This window comes from Lissotriton helveticus, chromosome 12, assembly GCF_964261635.1.
Source record: "Lissotriton helveticus chromosome 12, aLisHel1.1, whole genome shotgun sequence".
Classification (NCBI taxonomy): domain Eukaryota; kingdom Metazoa; phylum Chordata; class Amphibia; order Caudata; family Salamandridae; genus Lissotriton; species Lissotriton helveticus.
Window position 1 is genome coordinate 364,828,330 of NC_136073.1, and position 20,321 is coordinate 364,848,650.

General features: G+C 44.0%; 1 protein-coding gene across 1 annotated transcript in view; it reads right to left on the bottom strand.

Moving 5' to 3' along the window:
- Positions 1–20,321, bottom strand: part of ITFG1 (integrin alpha FG-GAP repeat containing 1) — a 1,092,549-nt gene that overhangs the window by 975,177 nt on the left and 97,051 nt on the right. The window contains exon 3 of the mRNA XM_078670869.1: positions 18,756–18,904. Coding sequence (XP_078526995.1) covers positions 18,756–18,904 — 149 coding nt within the window. The remainder of the gene's footprint in view (positions 1–18,755; positions 18,905–20,321) is intronic.

The following is a 20,321-nucleotide window of genomic DNA, read 5'->3' on the forward strand; positions in this document are numbered from 1 at the left end:
AGCAACACTGTGAATGTCGTCGCACTCCTCATTAACAAAGCCAGCACCTTCATCCTCCTCAGAGAGCTCACCTTTCACCTAGAAGACCGCACTGACGCACACTCTATGGCCCTTCTAGAAAACCTAGGAAGCCTTGCCTATCCCAACACTTTACTGAACCCACCCAAAGCACCGGACACCGATTGGACCAGATTTTCTCCTCAATCAGCAACATCACAGTTGACAAGCCAGCAACTGCGACCTAGACAGCGCCAGCCCTCGTCAGCTTCACCATACACGTCCGGAACCATCACAGACCTACCACCACCGGTACCACCCTTGGCAGCTAGAAAAGCATCTCAGAAGAGGAGTGGACTTTCGCTCTCTTCAAGCACCAGCCCAATAACACTAGCTACTTGGTGAGAGCCCTCAAAAACCTCAAAAGCTGGATCACTGCATGCACCAACATCTTGGCTCCCCTCAAGCGCAACCCAAAGGCAATAGCCCAATCACAGGCCAGCTAGTATACAGAGGAACTCAGGCTGACAAAATACGACTGCAAGTGACTAGAGCCCTAATGGACAAAAAGTCAGGACATCACCAATAAAGACATCTTCAAATCAGCCCTAAGGCCCTAGCACCCATAGATATGGAACACCAAGTGCACAGCTATTGCTGATCACATCGACGCCAGCACTAACAGCAGCAAGGAAATCATTGCCTTCATCAATGATTTCTATGCACCCCTGCCATCTCCAGCAACATCACCCCCTCACAAAACCTTTGCAACAAGCTCTTGGAATATTTCTGTAACAAAATCACCTCTACATACAGCAACTTCGACTCTCAAGCAGACCAGTTATCATCCCAACTCAACTTCCCACAACGGTCGGTGAGCGAACCCTGTCCTCATGGCATGCCATCACCACTGTCAAAGTAACTGCTACCATGAAAATCATCCACTCGAGGGATCCAGCTGGCCCTTGCCCCCACCACACCTTCACCAAAGGACTATTGATCCGCGAAGCACTAACACTCATCTCAATACCTCAATCGACTCATTCCTGGACACCTGGGAGCATGCCACCATCATGTCCCTACTCAAGAAACCATACGCTTGCCCAGCATTGCTTTCCAACTGCAGACCCATCTCCCTCCTACCATACACGGCAAATATCTTAGAGAAACTAATGAACAGACACCTCAGCAACCATCAGCACCTCGACACCATAAAGTCTGGATTCAGGCCCAACCACAGTACAGAAACAGCACTCATCGCTGTCCCAGACTACATCCACATGATCCTTGACAAAGGAGTCTTGGCAGTCCTCATTCTCCTGGGCCTTTCTGCAGCATCTGACACGGTCTCATCTTCCATCATCATCAGGCACCTGCACAAGATTGGAATCCAAGGACCCACACTCCGTGGGATCTGCTCCTTCTTAACGGAGAGAACATAAGCTGTCAGCCTGGCACTTTACTCTTCGGAATTCCACAAACTCATCTCCAGAGTAATTGAAGGTTCATAGCTCAGCCCCACCCTCTTCAATGGATATATGATGCTCTGGCAAATGTAATCCGTGCACACAACATCCACATCCTCTCCTAAGTCAATGGCACGCAACTCTTACTCTCCTTCTCGGACAAGACACAAGAAACAAGTTTACCGCCTGCATGACCGAAGTTGCTAACTGGATTAGAGCAGACTGTCTCAAGCTTAACACATACAATACAGAAGTAGTGATCTTCAGCAAGAACACCTCACTATGGGACCGCAACTGGTGGCTGGCCGAACTTGGACCCAGAACCAGAACCCATGCAAGAAACCTTGGAATACTCATCAACAGCAAATTGGACATGACCGCACAAAGTTAGTGTTGTCACTTCCTCCTGCTTTCACTACCAGAAGATGCTGAGGAAGATCTCCAAATGACTCCAAAGCATCACTAGAAAAACGGTCACTCAGTCCACAATGGACTAGAGGAATACTGTCTATGCCGGCATCACCAAGGAACTCACTAGAAGACTACACACCATCTAGAACTCGGCAACCAGACTCACCCTCAACCTCCCACACAGATCTCACATCACACCACACCACAAGGAACTACACTGGCTCCCAATATGCAAACGCGCTCAATTCAAACTCCTGATGCATACATTCAAGGCACTATACATCTCAGGCCCCACCTTCCTGAATAGTTGCATCTCCTTCAACCAACCAAGCAGATTCCTCCGCAGGACTCCTAATTGCACATATCCCATGCATGCACAGAACCAGATTAGTAGGGCGAGCATTCCTTTCATCGCTCCTAAAGTGTGGAAAGGTGTCCCACCCACATCAGAGCCTCCTCCTCTCTTCTTGATTTCTCCAATCAGCTGAAGACCTGGCTTTTCAATAAAAAACAGACCATAGGCAGTGCAAGGCACACACACACACCTGCTCAGCGGCAGGATGCCCTGACGGGTGGTAGTGCGGTTTACAAATACACATAACACCGGTCTGCCAGAATACATGGAGGACGGTGTCAAGTCTGGAGCACAAATTACTGGGATTGTGGTAGCCGGTCCTCCTGCACATGTGGCATGCTTAAGCCATTTGTTCCATAGCAAATGGCTGATTGGTAGCCTAGCGCTACAAAGGAATAAGTGCACGCCCACCAATTTTGCACAAGCAGCAAGTTACCTACAGGCACTATGAGAAGCCACAGGAGTTTTAGATGCAGTTTGAGCAGGCAGGCAGCAACACAATCTCGAACATGACACAATGGGTTAGTCAACAAATAGGACTACTGTTTCAAAAAGAAGAAAAAAAACAGCTTGTCTTTATGAATGGCAAGTACATTTGATTAGCATTGCTTTAAAGCTTTGGGGTGGAGCTAGGATAGGAATTAAAAGTTCGCTGTAGGATTCTTTCATTGAGACCAAAACTCCAATTATTTTTTTAGAGTGATAATACCAGGAAATCATCTGGCATATCCAAAGTGAGTGAAATGCATTATTTAACAAAGAATCCCCAATTTGTTTTCATTCTCATATTCCAACACAGCAAACATATTTGACCAATATTAGTTTACCACAAACCACTTTAGTTCTATCACATTATAACATTTTACGGTTTGATACGCTTATAAGATAGACTGCAAGAAAAGTACAGACATATGGACTGAATGGAAATATCACTGTACACGTTTCTTCGTTTTCCAGTTCCTAGTTAACTTGCCTTCAATCCATTAACTGCTTGGTTTCTCTAGATGTCAACCAGCATCGAAAGTCTCCACATTCGTCTCACGAGTCCAGCACTTGAAAGCCCACGCACATCCCAAAGCTACTCACTTAAAAACTTTCGATCTGAAATGGTTTCCCTCTAGAAAGCATTTATTCCCACCCACTTCCTGATGACTCTACTCTAACTTTGCTGACAGTTTTTCAATTATTTTTTTCGTGATCTACGGCTTACATCTGTCAAAGTCACCTCGTCTGACATGTTTCAAGTGTCTACTTCTTTGATCCGTTTAATCGATGTCATCCATGTCAGCTCTGACCTACAAACCTCACCGCACCACCTCTGCAACCCTCTACGCCTGCCTAATCACTGTCCTATTTTTTCAGAAGGTACATTGTGTTACTTTAACTCTTACCACATCGACTATTCGAGATCACACCCACTATGCCTCTCCGATCTATCTAAATTCTCATAGTGGCATATGCTAGGAGGTTGGCTGGGAAACATTTTACTATAACAATAACACAGGCATAGGTTTGCAGATCAACTCTCGACTGCTGAGAAAACATTTACAATACTCTTCTCACTTTCAACTTCATAACTTCATTCAGAGTCCAAATTACCCATGGCAGCTCTAACAGAATGCACAAAGGTAGAATGAGACCAAACCATACTTAGTTAAAGTTAACTCAACCTAAGTGAAAGAAGTCCCGAGTGTGGAACACAAATACTATTGCCAATCCTAACCATGTTATCAATGGATTTCTTACGAGAAGGAAAATAAGGACATCACTATCTCTATTTTTTATTCTGACACCTACAATTCCTAAAGCCGCCAACATTCCCAAAATAACAGGATTAATCACAGCCACTTCATCGTGCATTAATGAAGTGAATTTACTGTCTGATGCACATAAAAGGATTGAGATCTGTGAGCCAAGCAACAAACTATCATGTTTTCGACTGGAAACATGACTTTTGATACAATAAAGCTTACTTGAGATAAAAACCAAACGCAGCACTCTTTTCCAGAGAGACCGTCAACCCATGTAATAATAATCATATTTCAGCGAGAGAAGCTGCTTGGAAGGGTTTGGGACCAAAGGTATTTCACATGAGTTATGGTTTCTAAAATGGTACATGACACAATCATAGAATCAGCTCAGGGCACAAAGCACATCAAAAAATCTATGGAACATAAATGGTGTACGAGCTGACAGACACTGGAGGACGAGTAATGTTCTGAACACTGTCGAAAGAAGCAAAGATTTAGTAATACAACTCAACAGTGGAAACTAGGAAAAAATGCTTTTGAGTGACTAACACTGTGCAAAGGTACCTCTTTTCTAACTTCGATAACACGTTAATTTCTTAAAATCACAAAATAGCACAAAGCTACAGCGTCCAAATATGCAATGGTGCTAGTGATTCACAGTAAAGCACTGTAAAGTTTCTCATCAATGCAACACTACATTTCATGAAACTAGCAAAAAAAAGTTGATTCGGGAGAAAGCGCATGGGAGGTCAGTTGTGAGACATATTGTCAGCTTGAAGTGGACTTGGAGTATGCTCATTGTTTAACATTGGTATACTTCATGCCATTCATTTGCTTGCTTCCTATTCATTACCTTGTGTGGGCTTTCGTCCTCTTATTGTGTTTCTCAATTTTCCTGGAGCATAGAAACACGATGTGTGTCCTTTTTCCAGGTGCTACGTTTTTCTTTTTATTTCAGCACTCCTCAAGAGTACATGGGTTTTACAACTGCTTCCCTAGCATGCTTCTCTCCCTCCTCCGTGCTCGGTGTATGGAACTAGCAGCCACCTGCTTTCCCCTAAGGCTTCTGGCCTCAGATAGGATGGGCCAGCTGAATGTCCTTGGGCATTATGGGTACCCTCTAGGCGTGGATGCCGTACATGTTGGTGTCTTCAAAGAGCCAGACCAGGTAGACCTCACTACCCTCTTGTAGGACCATGACTGCAGAGCTCTGGAAGAGCAGATCAGTCCTGAGGTGCTGTGCGATCTCCTGCACCAAGCGCTGGAATGGCAGTTTGTAGATGAGCAACCCAGTGTAGTTCTGGTAGTGGTGGATGTTGCAGAGAGCCACGGTCCTCGACCGGTAGTGGTGAGGCTTCTTTACTCTGCAGGTGGCAGGAGCGCGCTCTTGCGGGAAGCTTTGGTAGCCAGCTGGTTGGGAGGTGCTAGCTCTCTACTGGACTTGTGGGTGGTCTGCTTCATATGGCCATAAGGTAAGTAATCTCTGTACGATGTACAAGATAAAATGAATTCTCAACACACTCTCAATCTCATAGAACGCAACATGCAGGTGTTGCCATCTCTCTAGCCTTTCAGCTTGTCTCCTGCCTGCTCCACGTAGCTTTCTTACAGTTGTTTGCTACCCCACGTCCTACAACTTGTTTCGGCCACCGCACCTTTATTGCCTCCCTTGCCCTACTGTTGCTTCCCTCAACTCTGTCCTCCATGAATCTTCCTCCTCCGAGTTGCTGACTCTCACCTGTATTTCTCCTTTTGTGTTCAATTCCCAGCGAAGCTGAAAAAATTTAGATCTGCTTCACCAGGGAGTAGATGACCTGCCCGATTTTGATCAACTTAGCCAGGGAACAAATACGCAACTCCACTTCTAAAGGGCCACGCAATTGCATCAAAAGCCCTGGGTCCTACTATCACGGCCAGGAAAGTCACACTGAAGGAGGTCAGGCCCTCCCACAGATGCGTGCCACAGATGAGCGAAGAAGTTACTCCTTTTTTATGCTCCAGAAATTTTACATTTGACTCCAAGGACTCCACAGCTTTACATGACTACAACTTTTAGGTCTCATCTATGATACAGCTTTTAGCTGTCTGTAAGCAGAAGCCTATATTTGAACACCACAGTGTTTAAGTGGGTCTCTAAAAGGGGTGTGGCCTACAACATGTCAACTACAATCCTGTGCTTTACACAGCATGGGCAAGACCACCTTTAAGGGGCCTCTGTGCGTATTCAGCTATTGCATCCCGGAATATGACACAACAACAAACATGCCTAAGCCAGACCCGTTAGCTTAGTGAGTGTTTGTCAGTAATTTGATACAAGTAAGTAGCAATGATTTTGTGATAAATAATTAGAGATGATAATTACAAATAGTACAAATGTGACCATCAATAACTGCGCAGTGGAGATAGACCAAGGATTGGATGAACGTGCCATCGGGACACTGTTATGGCCAACTGACTCACACTTCCTCCAGCCTCACCTGCAGTGCCCCAAATCGAGACTCATTATGAACACCCTTCCATAACCAGAACGCACCCAGACACCTAAATGCAACTCAACTCAAGTGTACATTACAAGTATTGGGAAACCCAATCATACCTTTTCCAGCCGAGATCTCTTGGCTTTGCCATTACTCAGTAATTACAATAGAACTGGCACTAAAGAAAAGACAGTTTACAAATGTTAACACATTTAAAGTCTTTACATACCCAAATTATGCAATGTATATGGAGTGACATATTGCTAAAACCACTGAAAAGCCAAAGTCAACAGGATCCAAAGGTTAGAGCTATGGGCTTTGCCAATGCTTGTTTAATTTATTATCATTGCAAAAAACAGTCGATGGACAGAATGTAGAACAATGTCATACATTCACCCCAGTACAAGGATCTGGGCCTAAATCCATCGTTTTTTTGCACTCCACACCACCCTGGGTTAGACACTGGCTATATGCAAATCAGCTCTGACCCTGTGCCTCATAGGAACAGTCCAGTCCGAACTACCAAGCCATGTCTTTCCCAGACCGGAATCAAGCATCCAAGGACCGGTTTCTGGCTATCAGCCTTCATCAGCCTGGATAGCTTGACTCCAGTGGTGTGGAGAGCCTGGGACTCACGTCTGAGCATCCCCAGCCCACTCGGGGTGAAATTGCAAAAAACAGTTGATGGACAGAATGTAGAACAATGTCATACATTCACCCCAGTACAAGGATATGGGCCTAAATCCATCGTTGTTTTGCACTCCACACCACCCAGGGTTAGACACTGGCTATATGCAAATCAGCTCTGACCCTGTGCCTCATGGGAACAGTCCAGTCCGAACTACCAAGCCATGTCTTTCCCAGACCGGAATCAAGCATCCAAGGACCGGTTTCTGGCTATCAGCCTTCATCAGCCTGGATAGCTTGACTCCAGTGGTGTGGAGAGCCTGGGACTCACGTCTGAGCATCCCCAGCCCACTCGGGGTGAAATTGCAAAAAACAGTTGATGGACAGAATGTAGAACAATGTCATACATTCACCCCAGTACAAGGATCTGGGCCTGAATCCATCGTTTTTTTGCACTCCACACCACCCTGGGTTAGACACTGGCTATATGCAAATCAGCTCTGACCCTGTGCCTCATGGGAACAGTCCAGTCCGAACTACCAAGCCATGTCTTTCCCAGACCGGAATCAAGCATCCAAGGACCGGTTTCTGGCTATCAGCCTTCATCAGCCTGGATAGCTTGACTCCAGTGGTGTGGAAAGCCTGGGACTCACGTCTGATCATCCCCAGCCCACTCGGGGTGAAATTGCAAAAAACAGTTGATGGACAGAATGTAGAACAATGTCATACATTCACCCCAGTACAAGGATCTGGGCCTGAATCCATCGTTTTTTTGCACTCCACACCACCCTGGGTTAGACACTGGCTATATGCAAATAAGCTCTGACCCTGTGCCTCATGGGAACAGTCCAGTCCAAACTACCAAGCCATGTCTTTCCCAGACCGGAATCAAGCATCCAAGGACCGGTTTCTGGCGATCAGCCTTCATCAGCCTGGATAGCTTGACTCCAGTGGTGTGGAGAGCCTGGGACTCACGTCTGAGCATCCCCAGCCCACTCTGGGTGAAATTGCAAAAAACAGTTGATGGACAGAATGTAGAACAATGTCATACATTCACCCCAGTACAAGGATCTGGGCCTAAATCCATTGTTTTTTTGCACTCCACACCACCCTGGGTTAGACACTGGCTATATGCAAATCAGCTCTGACCCTGTGCCTCATGGGAACAGTCCAGTCCGAACTACAAAGCCATGTCTTTCCCAGACTGGAATCAAGGCACAGGGTCAGAGCTGATTTGCATATAGCCAGTGTCTAACCCAGGGTGGTGTGGAGTGCAAAAAAACGATGGATTTAGGCCCAGATCCTTGTACTGGGATGAATGTATGACATTGTTCTACACTCTGTCCATCAACTGTGTTTTTTGTAATTTATTATCATGGCATACAACATAACAAATTAAAATTACAAAGATATAATTACACTAATTAAGAGACGATAAACGTTGTTGATTTATCAGTTCTATGTTACTTAATAGTACACATAAGAAAACACATTAGATGGATATTCAATAAAAAGCAAAACGGAGTCATAAGGGGGATAATTTACAGGAGCAATATAACTAAGCAAAATGATAACATGAACAAACAAAGAAAACTACAATTCGCAGGACACTAAGAGAACTAAGTACATGTAAACTAATCTGGCACAATTAGTACAGATAAAACTCTAGGTGAAGAAAGCATCCTGTAAAGAAGTGAAGAAGTAGTACTCTGGATGCAGGAAGAAGCAATATCCAAAGGGGATCCCTAGAAGCCTAATTTTAACCAAGAATAGAGTCCCCTGTAATGTGACCGGTCAACAAGGCCTAAGAGATGCCCATTACTCCTGCTTTACATGCTGTCAGAACGGGGCAACAGCCTTTACAACAAGGTTTTTACCTCGTTGTGCCTTTACCATGCATTTTTAAGCACGCATATTTTTACCACGTGGATGCCTTTACAACGCATGCCTTTACCATGGATTTAAGGTAAGTTGGGGATATTGGGGGTCTCCCCCCCACAGGTACATTGTTTTTATAAATTAAAACAATGCTGGTAATGGCATAGTTGTATAAGCATGTTCGTGGTAAAAACATGCGTGGTAAAAAATGCTTGGTACAGGCATACAATGCCTTTACCTGCCTTGTACCGCCGTACAACCGCCAGAACGCAGCCATAGGGGCCTCAGGAACCAAAGTCTAATCACAAACAGGAGACATGAAAGACCACAGTCTGCAGCAACATGCCCTGACCACAAGCACTACACACCAAAAGAGGCACTGATAACTCCAGCTGCATGAACGTCAGAATGCAGCTGTGGGCAGGGAGGACAGGAGCATAAATTTAACCATCAACAAGGGACCCGAAAGACCAGAGTCCTCTGAACCTATGGCCCGCACACAAGCCTTCCACGTCATATGAGATGTGATAACTCCTGTGCTGTTATATTTCATAATGGTAACCTAATATAGGTCCAGGGAACATCATACACTTTACCTACATCAGCTTCCGTTATTTCTTATGAACGAGCCTTATGAGGACATAACTCCAAATAAGGATGGAATGCCTTATACGGACATCACACCTTATAAGGTCCGCAGCCTTTTATGGACTAAACCTTTCACCTAGTTCTATGACGAGGGTGGGTTCTGCCCGATCGATAGTGCTAAGACGTCATCCTTAGCGTATATGAATAATTGGAGTACACTCTCCAGGGGGTATACGTCACCTCTCCCATCGATGCAAAAGGTTTAATCCCAAACGTCATCCTCATAATGAACAATGGGTAACACACGTACATAGACTGTATAAATGCAGCACCTCTTGCTATCAGAGAGCAGGAGGGACCAGAGACTTTAAGGCCGACGCACTGACCAGAGACGTTACAGCTCTGGCATGCCATCACTCCAGCTGACAGTGGTCTGACGATCCCTTGCGGGATATCAAGCTCAAGTCCAGGATGAAGTCCCACACTCTCACTATTCCAGTATGGGGGTTTGACTGAAGCATAGTGGGATTCTTGGCTCTTAGACTTAGGGGTTCTTAGGTTTAGGCTACATAGTACCTACTCACATGCTAGGTACACTTAGGTACATCTAGTCAGGCATCTTAGGAGTACGCCATTCATTTTATAAATGTATTTCTTATCCATGTATGTGTTCATGACTATTGAAAAATGGTAGAACAATACTATTCCTTTTTATTCACTGTACTGCCGGTTCTGTATCTCTGTTACAATCGTAACCGCGCACTTATTCTACATGAGAAGAACTACTGTGCAATAAATTCTTATAGTAAACACGTTAGACTGTTTCTTCTCTGTGTCTCTCTGAGAGCAAAAACAAGCAGGCATGAGTGACTGGGTGAAAAGTAATCTATTGTTTACACAAGTCTGAGGTTATTGTGTTCTAAAGTTGCCAAAAACTAATCTCGCTGATAGTAGGAGACTCTTGTGGCACTGCTTGATAGTACTTGAAACCCTCCTTTAATATATTTAGGTTAATATCCAATTGTTACCCCTTTACATTTTGGGTTTATTTGGCTTCTTTTCAAAACAAAATCAAGCTTTCAGGGACGTGGAGAGGAGAGAAGATCCTTGGACTAAGTGTGGCCATCACATGTCGGCTCCCCCCCCCCTACCCTGCAAAGCTAGGCTTACTTAACAAAACTGAGTCACAATGGGATTCTAAATACTTTTGGTGTTGTGGTGGTAGGTTGTGTTCCTATATTTAACAACGGAAGGTGGTGGAGTCATATTGGCTAAATTCTGATACATGGGGCGGTATTATAGAGACTTTGAGGACACAGATAGGCCATGAACTCTTGGTTCTTATTTTAAGGCAAAGGAATATTTTTAAAATTTGCAGCACCCCTTTATCATATTCTAATAATCATGAGGTTAGCATAAGGAATAACTTTAAAAGGGTATATATTTATATATTCACTGGAAAAAACAAAGGCTACATGGATGATAGGCTCAGATTTCACTCGTACAAAACCTTTGAAATTCAACATTTGCCTGAGCTAACTATAACTTACACCTCAGCAATGCACTATTAATGACCTTACATATTACTTATGACATGGTCAGTGACATCACTGATTACATCATCCAGTGAGTGAAAGCGTTTAGTAAATGTTTCCGAGACTTAAAGATATATAGTAAGCTACTGCATAAGTTAAATTAATTTTCTTTATAAACTAGTAACGAGCGATACAATTTCTAGCACATGTCATCTGCGTGGGTGTACGACTGTCTGTATCAGTGTGTGAGTGGGAATTTGAGTGATGTATGTGTGTGTGAGTGGATGTATAGGTGAATAAGGGGGGTGAGTAGTTGTATGGGTGGGTGATTGGATATATGGGTGAGTGAGTGGCTGCATTAGTGGCTCTATGGGTGGGTGGCCGGGTGGGTGTTTTGGTGGCTGTATGGGTAAGTTAGCAGCTATTTGAATGGATGTATGGATAACGGAGTGTGAGTGTGTGTGTGTGTTTTGCACAGTAAGTGTCTGTGTAACTACCTGTTTGAGTTAGTGGGTGTGTGAATGGGTATGTAAGTGGGTAACTGGATTAGCGAATGGATGAGTGAGCAGCTGTGAGGGTAAGTGAGTGGCTGTGTGAGTACTAGTGTGAGGGGCTGAGTGAGTGACTGTATAAGTTAGTGAGTGAATGCTAGTGTGAGTGTGAGGGGTTCTATGGGTGAGTGAATGGTTGTGTGTGGGGTGTGTGTGGGGGGATGTGTGTGGGGGTGCATGTTTTTGAATGGGTTTGTGAATGGCCATGTGAGTGGTTGTGTGGGTAAGTGGACGTATGAGAGGTTGTATAGGGGTGCGAGTGGTTCTGTGGATGATGTCATGAGTGACATCATTTGAGGTCATAAGCAGTGCATAGCGGGGGCATAAGTTATAGTTAGCCACCAGTGGTTAATTTGCACACAAAAAAAGAAGTACCAGGGTACTCAACAGGAGGCAGCTTGCACCAGCCCATTTCTCCCGTTAGCCCCACCTAAAACAAAACCAACTACTTACCATGAAGTTTGGGGGAGGATGTGGGGTAATGAACAGAGCTGCCGACTTTGGAGCTGGGGAAATAGGTTTGAGTCTCAGTGTCGGCTCAATATCCTGTGATTCTGGGCATATCACTTAATCTCCCCGTAAATGAATGTATCCTTAATTGGTGCTCATAAAAAAGCACTAGTGTTGATGCTTAAGTGCTGGTGTTTAGCACAGAAACCATCAGCTCAAATTAAGCACTTAATTCTCCACCAAACAGGGGTACTTCCTATTAACTAAATGACGTAAGTGCTTCTTTGTTCGGTGGAGATGTCCTCGTATTATCGGTCTCAATAACTCATCTCCAAAATCCGCGGGAAACGCACTCGGGGGCCTTTTGGTAAGCTTTCCATCAACCTGGGAAGACCTTTACATACTACTAAGGAAAACAGGGCATGGCCAAATGGACGGAGCTTGCTGATGATTTTGAGCAGTTGCATACACAGGGTAATTAAAAGGGAGAATGATGGAGTATGCTCTCACTAGAAGACAACAAGAACAAAACCACTCATCACATTCTCCCCAGATCAGATTGCGCTCCAACAGATCAACGAAGGAGTCACCTCTATTAAGGATTTCAGATTGTATTTCAATGTTGAATACTAGAGAAAAAGCACCTTCATTGCCTTCACCAGTGCCCAAGAAGTTAGGCTTGTTTGTGCTTTACTAATGTGGCACTTCAACTGAGGCAGCTGCTAGGTTTATATGTGTTAGTGCTTCCCAGCTTGCATACGCTCCAGGGACTACCACTTCCTCGGGGCCAACTTAAAAATTATGCAGGGGCCACTTGGACCCCCAACCCAGACACTGGGTAACACGACCTCCATGGTGACAAATTCATTCTTTAAAGTGGGAAGGGGGCCGGCCGGCCCCCTCCCTTCCCACACACGGCCCCAGGGACCCCATCCCCCTGGGCCAGGCCACTAGTACCTGGGGCCCTGGCCCCACTAAGGGCACCCAATGTGTATTGTTGGGGATCGTGGGGGAGCCTCAGGGTCCCAGTGGTCCCAGCCAGCTCCCCGCCTCCATCAAACCTCGTGGCTCCCCTCCAATATTTAAATAAAGACCCAGGGAGGTGGTGGTCCCCAGGACTAAAAAGAGCACTAGGAGTGGGGCCTCGTCAGACCCTCCAAACATTTTTTTGTAATTACATTCATGCCTCTGCAACTTGGCCCACCCAGGGGCTATTCCTTTTTTTATTTTTTGCCGCATATTCGCGACTCTGTTGCAATTCTGTGGCAGACATTTAAAAAAAAATACTTTTCAGCCCCCGCGGTGTCCCTGGGGACCCCAGAGCTAGGGAGTCAAGGTATTCCTACTCTGCCCCCTTTCCTTTATTTTTAACCTTTTTGTTAACCTTTTTTTTGGGACTCACTGGAGTCCCAAGATGGCTGGCAACACTTCCTGGTTCAGGTGTTGGCAGCAAATCAGATCTCTGCACAAGATCAGGAGGATATACAAATGTAGTTTTCTTTTAATATCCCAAAATCTACTGAACAGATTTACACCAAATAATTAAAAGGTCGTTTTCTGAACCAAGACCCACCTTTATGCCAAATTTGGAGTAATTCCGTTCAGTGGTACGGGTTGTAGTCATGTCTAAAATCTCTGCGAAAATTAACATGGGGAAAAAGTGTTTTGCCCCCCACCCCTTCTTCTTGGCCCACGCTTGACGAATTACCCTGAAACTTTAAAGAGAGCACCTGAACTCTTATACTAATTTTGAAAATGTTGTGAAGGTTCATTAAACGGTGCAAAATGAATTGGCAAAACAAAAAAAAGTTTTCCTATGGAAAGTAGGTCCTAACTATAACTTTATTGGCAGCCGCCAGTAGGAGATACATACATATTATATATAAACACACACACTAAAAAAACGAAGGTTACTGGCAGCGACGTTATAATTGGGCTCAGATTTCACTCGTACGAAACCATAGAAATGAAGCAGTTGTAGTTACCTGAGATAACTATAACTTGTGCCTCTGCAATGCACTACTTATGACCTCACATATTACATTACTCATGACATGATCAGTGACCTCACTGATGGCATCTCAAATGACATCACTAATTACATCATCAAGTAGGTGTAAGTGTTTTCTAAGAGTTTATAAGTGTTAAACATGTATACTAACCTACTACAAAAGATAGATTAGTATACTAGTTGTTCTACTAATAAGTGATACTATTTCCAACATATGTGATCTGAGGGTCTACACGACAGTCTGTATCAGTGTGCGAATGGGTATCTGAGTAGCTGTATGGATGCATGAGTGGGTATGTGAGTGGCTGTATGGGTGTATAAGGGAGTGTGTGAGTAGATGTGTGGGCGAGTGGCTGTGTGATTAATTGTATGGGTGTGTGAGTGGATGTGTGAGTGGGTGTGTCAGTGGCTTTATGGGTGAGTGCATGGTTGTATGGGTGAGTGAGTGGCTGTATGGGTGGGTGAGCGGGTGTGTGAGTGACTATGGGTGAGTGAGTGAGTGTCTGAATGGCTTTATGAGTGAGTACTGGGTGTGTAAGTGGGTTCATGGGGAAGTGAGTGACTAAGTGGGTGATTGGTTAAGTGAGTTGGTGTGAAAGTGACTGTATTGGAAAGTGAGTGTCTGTGTGAATGACTGTATAGGTGAGTGAACGGATATGGAAGTACTTGTATGGATGTGTGAATGGGTATGTAAGTGGTTGTGTGGGTGTGTGAGAGTGTGTGAATGATTAGATGGTTGAGTGAGAGGCTATATTGAGAGGTAGTATGGGCGTGTGGCTGTATAGGCAAATAGGTCTGTGTGTGAGTAGCTGTATGGGCGAGTGTGTGGATGGGTGAGTGAGTGGGGGTGTGAGTGGCTCTATGGAAGAGTGAATGGTTGTATGAGTACTTGTATGGGTCTGTGAGTGGGTATGTGAGTAGTTGTGTGCATTTTTGAGTGGGTGTATAAGAGAGTGCATAGTGGTGGGAGTGGGTGTATGAGTGGTTCTATGGATGATGTCCTCAGCGATGCCATTTGTGGTGTCATCAGTGATGTCACTGACCATGTCATGAGTGATGTCATATGCAGTGTGTTATGGGGGCATAAACTATAGTTAGCTCAGGTAACTATAACTGCTGAATTTCACTGATTTTGTATGAGTGAAATCTGAGCCTGCTAACTATAACGTTCCTGTAACCTTAGTTTTTCTCAGTGTATTTCTAAGGTTTTTTCAACGTGAAGTAAGATGCCCATTGCAATGCATAATGTGGGGTGAATGCAGGGCCACGCCTTGTGCTGCCTCCACCCAAGCTTGCTGCTCCTTCTCTCCTCCTCCTTGCCATCCATGGTCCAAGTTCATGCACCAGCCCTGCATGCCCGTGTGCTGCCACTGCCCTCCATTTAGCTAGATTCCCTACCCCCTCCCACCTTCTCTCTGTTGTCTGCGTGTATGCTATTATAGTCTCACTGTTGCCATCCATGGTGTGTTGTGCTTCCAATGCCCATCCCGCCTGCCATCCATGGTCAGCTTGCTGCTCCGGCCCTGCCCCCTTGGCCCCTACCCAGTGCTTAATTTGTAAAATATTAAGTGCCAGGGCTCTGACCAGGAGGCCACTGCAACTTGCACCAGCCATCACCCTTGTCATTGCTGCCAAAACAACTACTAAACATCTCTCTCTTTCCTATGTAAATGCAACAGTTCAGATTATTCCAGCTAAAGGAATGGCTGGGGAGGCAGGTATTAGCAATTTTTTTATGTATATTGTTTTCCTAAACAACTGTTAGACTGCTGATCTCTAAATTACATGAGCAGCGCCACCTGGTGGCAGACTGCCCTAAGTGTGGTGTTGACAATTAGGTGCCAGTGGCCAGCACCGGAAAACTCCGGCTAAAATTAAGCACTGCCCCTACCCAGTTTTCAATGTGCAGACCCCTATTCCCTCCCTCCTGCCTTGTCTGCTGTCGTGCCCCTGCCCCCTCCATCCTGCCCTTCATGGTCCGTTATGCTGCATCTGTCTCTCCTGTCAGTCCGGTATGGTCAGCTTGCTGCCCTGGCATCTTTCCCCTCTGCTGACCATGTGCATTATCCTGTCCCTCCCTATTGCTTTCCATGGTCCGTTGTGCTGCACTGCTGTCCCGTTTGCCCTGTGTGGTGTATTATGCTGCAACCCCCCCCCCCCCCCCCGACAGCTGCCCTGTAAGCTCAGCTTGGTGCCCCTGCCCAGATGCCTCCTGCCCTCTCTTATCCAAGTACATTTCCCTACCCCTTTCCTCCTGGGCAATTGATTTACTCCATTGACTTACAATGAAAAAGAGGAGATTCTTGGTAGGAGACAGATACAATAAAGCCCTGTTGGGCTTAAAACATTGGAATATTGGGCCTGAATCTGATCTGTTGACATGTATGGTTCTTTAGTCACTGCCTCTGTTTTCTGCCCTCAATGGTCTTTTATATTGCCACAACCTCTCTTGCCTGTACTGCATGGTAGTTTGCTGCTCAGCCCCCCTTTTCCCTGCCCATCATGGTCCGTTGCACTGTCACTGCCCCTCCCGCCTGTAGAGTGTAGTCAACCTGTTGCCTCTGAACCCTCCTCCATGAGAGGGTCTTATTCCTCAACAAATCATGGAAGATGCGCTAAACAACTAAAATGAGGATATATTTCTTGAGTCCTCAACTAGCAGCAAAGCACTTAAATAAGTTGCTATCTTTATGTTTTTTTTATTCAGTTGATCATTTGAATAAATGTTACAGTAAAGGAGGAGGATGTGGCGTTACGGCCAGAGCTGCAGACTTTGCAACTGTGGAACCATGTTCGTGTTTCGGCGTCAGCTAGACAGCCTGTAATTCTGGGCAAACCACTCAATCTGCCCATCAATAAAACCAAAATGAATGTGTGGTAGTGTAATGTAACTGATGCGCATGTAAAGCGCTCCTATACTCTCAGGTCAAGTCTGTGCTATATAAAACTGCAAATAAACAAATTTACAACCAAAATAAAGTCATTAATTAGAGAGTTTAGCTTTGCAAACATATTTTGCTAAATAGCACAACAATGCATAGCTGAGATGGAGAAATCAAGGGAGACTGTGAATTTTGATTAGAATGTCAGTTTTATGTACCCCATGTTGAATTCCATTCTTAAAACATTAACTTAGCCTGTGCGTCTTTGGTCTACAGTCAGCATGTGATTATCTTTTGCAGAACTTATGAAAGAATCAGTTTCATTTTGTAATGCTGGTTGAAAATCATTGGTCAATATCTTAAGAAAACCCAATAGGAATTTACCAGTAAGGAGAAGATGACTTTGCACCAAGTTATCATGAAAGGTCCTGCCAGACTGCTAGAGCATCCACTCTAATGCAAATAGTTCGATCCAGTGATGAGAGGAGCTGAGCTAAGCAGGCAGTGTGTTTTCCTTCTCAAAGCACACTGTCTTCACAACTGAAGTCTGGTAGCACAGCGTATCCGCTGTGAACAGGTATACAGTGCCAAGTGCCCCAAGAACTCCAAGAGGCAAGTTAGCTATTTCATGCTTTCAGTGTAGTATATATAAGTAGCTTGGTGTGGTAGGATGCAACAAACATTCTAAAACATGTTAGAACTGTTAATTTTATCCTTGCTGCTAGCAACATTCATAAGTGCTGTTTTAATGGTATTCTGTGTGGTTATCATTCATGTACTAAGCAACAGAATAAGACAGCCGAAATTAACACTTTAAAATAAACTGTGCCATTCTTAGTGCTATGCTCGAGAGTGCAACTTTGGATAAAATTGGGTTTGAATTATCACAGTCTCCCTGAACCCTTCATAGGATTGTAACACAGAAAATACAAACACCACCCACGCAGGAATGCTCAGTGGGTTTTTTGGGGCTGAAGTTAAACTGGACTTCCTTACTCAGCGATGGTGCACTAAACTAAGTCATTGTACCCGTTGGTTAGGAAGCCAAAACCTGCAAACTTGGGCTCTGGAACCCAGCAATCGCAACAATAGCGGACCACAAAATGTGGTAAATTAGCACACGTCTGCACCCACCTAGAAAAGTCACAGAAAAAGGAGGAAAATTAAGTGTCAAAACGTCTGGGAAAATTGAACAGAATTTGAGCCCCTACCATGTAAAACTTGCACCATGTGAGAGCATCGATAGTATGCTAAACTATCCATTAGCATTAATATTCAGTATTGTTCATTAAATGGCCATAAACATCTCCAAATTGCTTTGGCAGCTGTAAAACAGATGTAAAGAAATGGCCGAGTAGCATGAAAAAATATAGATATCAACAGCAAAGATCGCCACAAAATATATGTATTTCCGCGCCACATATAATCTGCAATCCTGGAGTTATTCATAAAAGTAAACAGTAAAAGCTGTAAACATAACACAAATAAACTAGATAAGAGTGGGCACCACTGTCATGTCCAACAACATATCTGAAATATATCATTGACTTGCCTATTCACTGCTATTGATGCTGTTGGTGATATACGCAGAAGCAGTTATCAGAAGATTATGGGGAAATAAACTTTCATGATACACCCAGGGCTCAATTTTAATTTGAACACAGTCATAATATTTATATGTTTGTTGGGCATTGTTGTTATCCTCTTACAAATTGGAGCCAACTTACTTTGCTTGAGAGAATAAACCACAAGTACGAGAATGACTATCCAACTTACTTAAAGTTTGGTTGTGTCCCCAGTAGATAACTGCTGAAAGTTTAATGTCATTCTTAGGCTGATCGTCTGGAGCAGTAGTAAGAAGTACATCCATCTGTGAATCCCCATTGTAATCTCCTGGAACAACACTTGTTATCTCGACTTGCTCCCTTTTGAAAAAGAAACAGAAACATTTTATGTTCTACTACTATTCCAATATATCAGTAAACACTTTTACTCAAGGAAATCCTAAATGCTTGTTTTAAAGTACAAGCGGAATCAGCCCAGGTCATTGACATTAATTACATTTTAGGTCAGAATCGCAATTTCCACGTTCTTTGAATTTGTACACAGAAGCCCCCAAAAACATTCATCAATACACCATCGCACTTTATTTTTTTACCTTTCGAAAAAACAATTCATTTATTTTCAAATCCACTAAAACTGAACACAATGAAAGAGATTCACAGAAAAACCATAACTTTGCCCAAGGTAGATGTAAGCCTAAGTTTGGTGTACACTTAAGCGCTTGGGAGGACTCATAGAATCCCAATGAGCATGTCACAGGAATCTACGGAAATTACAGCTATGCAGATACCCTCACAGTCCAGTACACTGCTCACTCATTGGACAATATGCATGATGAAACTGTATTCTTTTAAACTTTTTAATTATCGTCTGGGATAACATTTAAATCACGGAGCTAACCTACGGGCCCAAACGCCAAAAGAACATAGCGTTGTTCATTGTGCAAGGGCAAGGAATTCCTGATTCTTTCTAAATTCAAGGCTAAGATACAGGTCTGGTCTCACCATGCGGCAAAGAGGAGAGCGGCAAGGAAGGAAAGATCTAACAACTTTGTTGGAGGAGTAAGGTATCACTTTAGATTTAAGGAATGTGGAAAAGGCATATGCAGAATTTCATGGTAAAACAGCCAGATTCAATTCAAGGGGAGGTGCATGTGGAAAAGTCCACATCACAATGGACTTGATGTGCAAGAAATAGCGTTTGTCTAAGGATTGAGGTATATTGACCTGTAGATGATATGTACAGGCTGTAACAACTGACAGGCCGAGCACCTACCTTAGGACATGACACTGTCTATATTTGTAGGGAGAGAAAAGGAGTGCTCTCTAGATTATGTGTACATTTATTTATTTTTGTTACTGCACTACACATGTCGCCTTGTGGCCACTCTAGCATACTTTACATAACGTCATGCCTGGTGATAGTGACTATGTTTGGTATTTATGTATGTTTGTGAGGTAGGGCATACTAATGGAATATTTGCTTTGCCATCATTCTGGCTTCTGAATAAGACGACAATCAGTCCCACTGTCCTTGTGAAGCTGATGTGAATACAGCTCAATGCTTTACTTGGAAATTACTCAGTCAATGTATCTTAAGGTCTCAGTTTATTGTTCGGTTGCAGGCTTGAGTTTTATGTTTATCTGTAGCACAGAAGTTTGAACTGTAGACAGCTTAGTAGCGTTCTCAAAAATAAGGGTATAAAAGTTGTTGGAATCGGAAAAGTCCTCTGCATAGTAAAGATGTGTACCCCTGCCCAGAGTGCACAACTGTACTGTT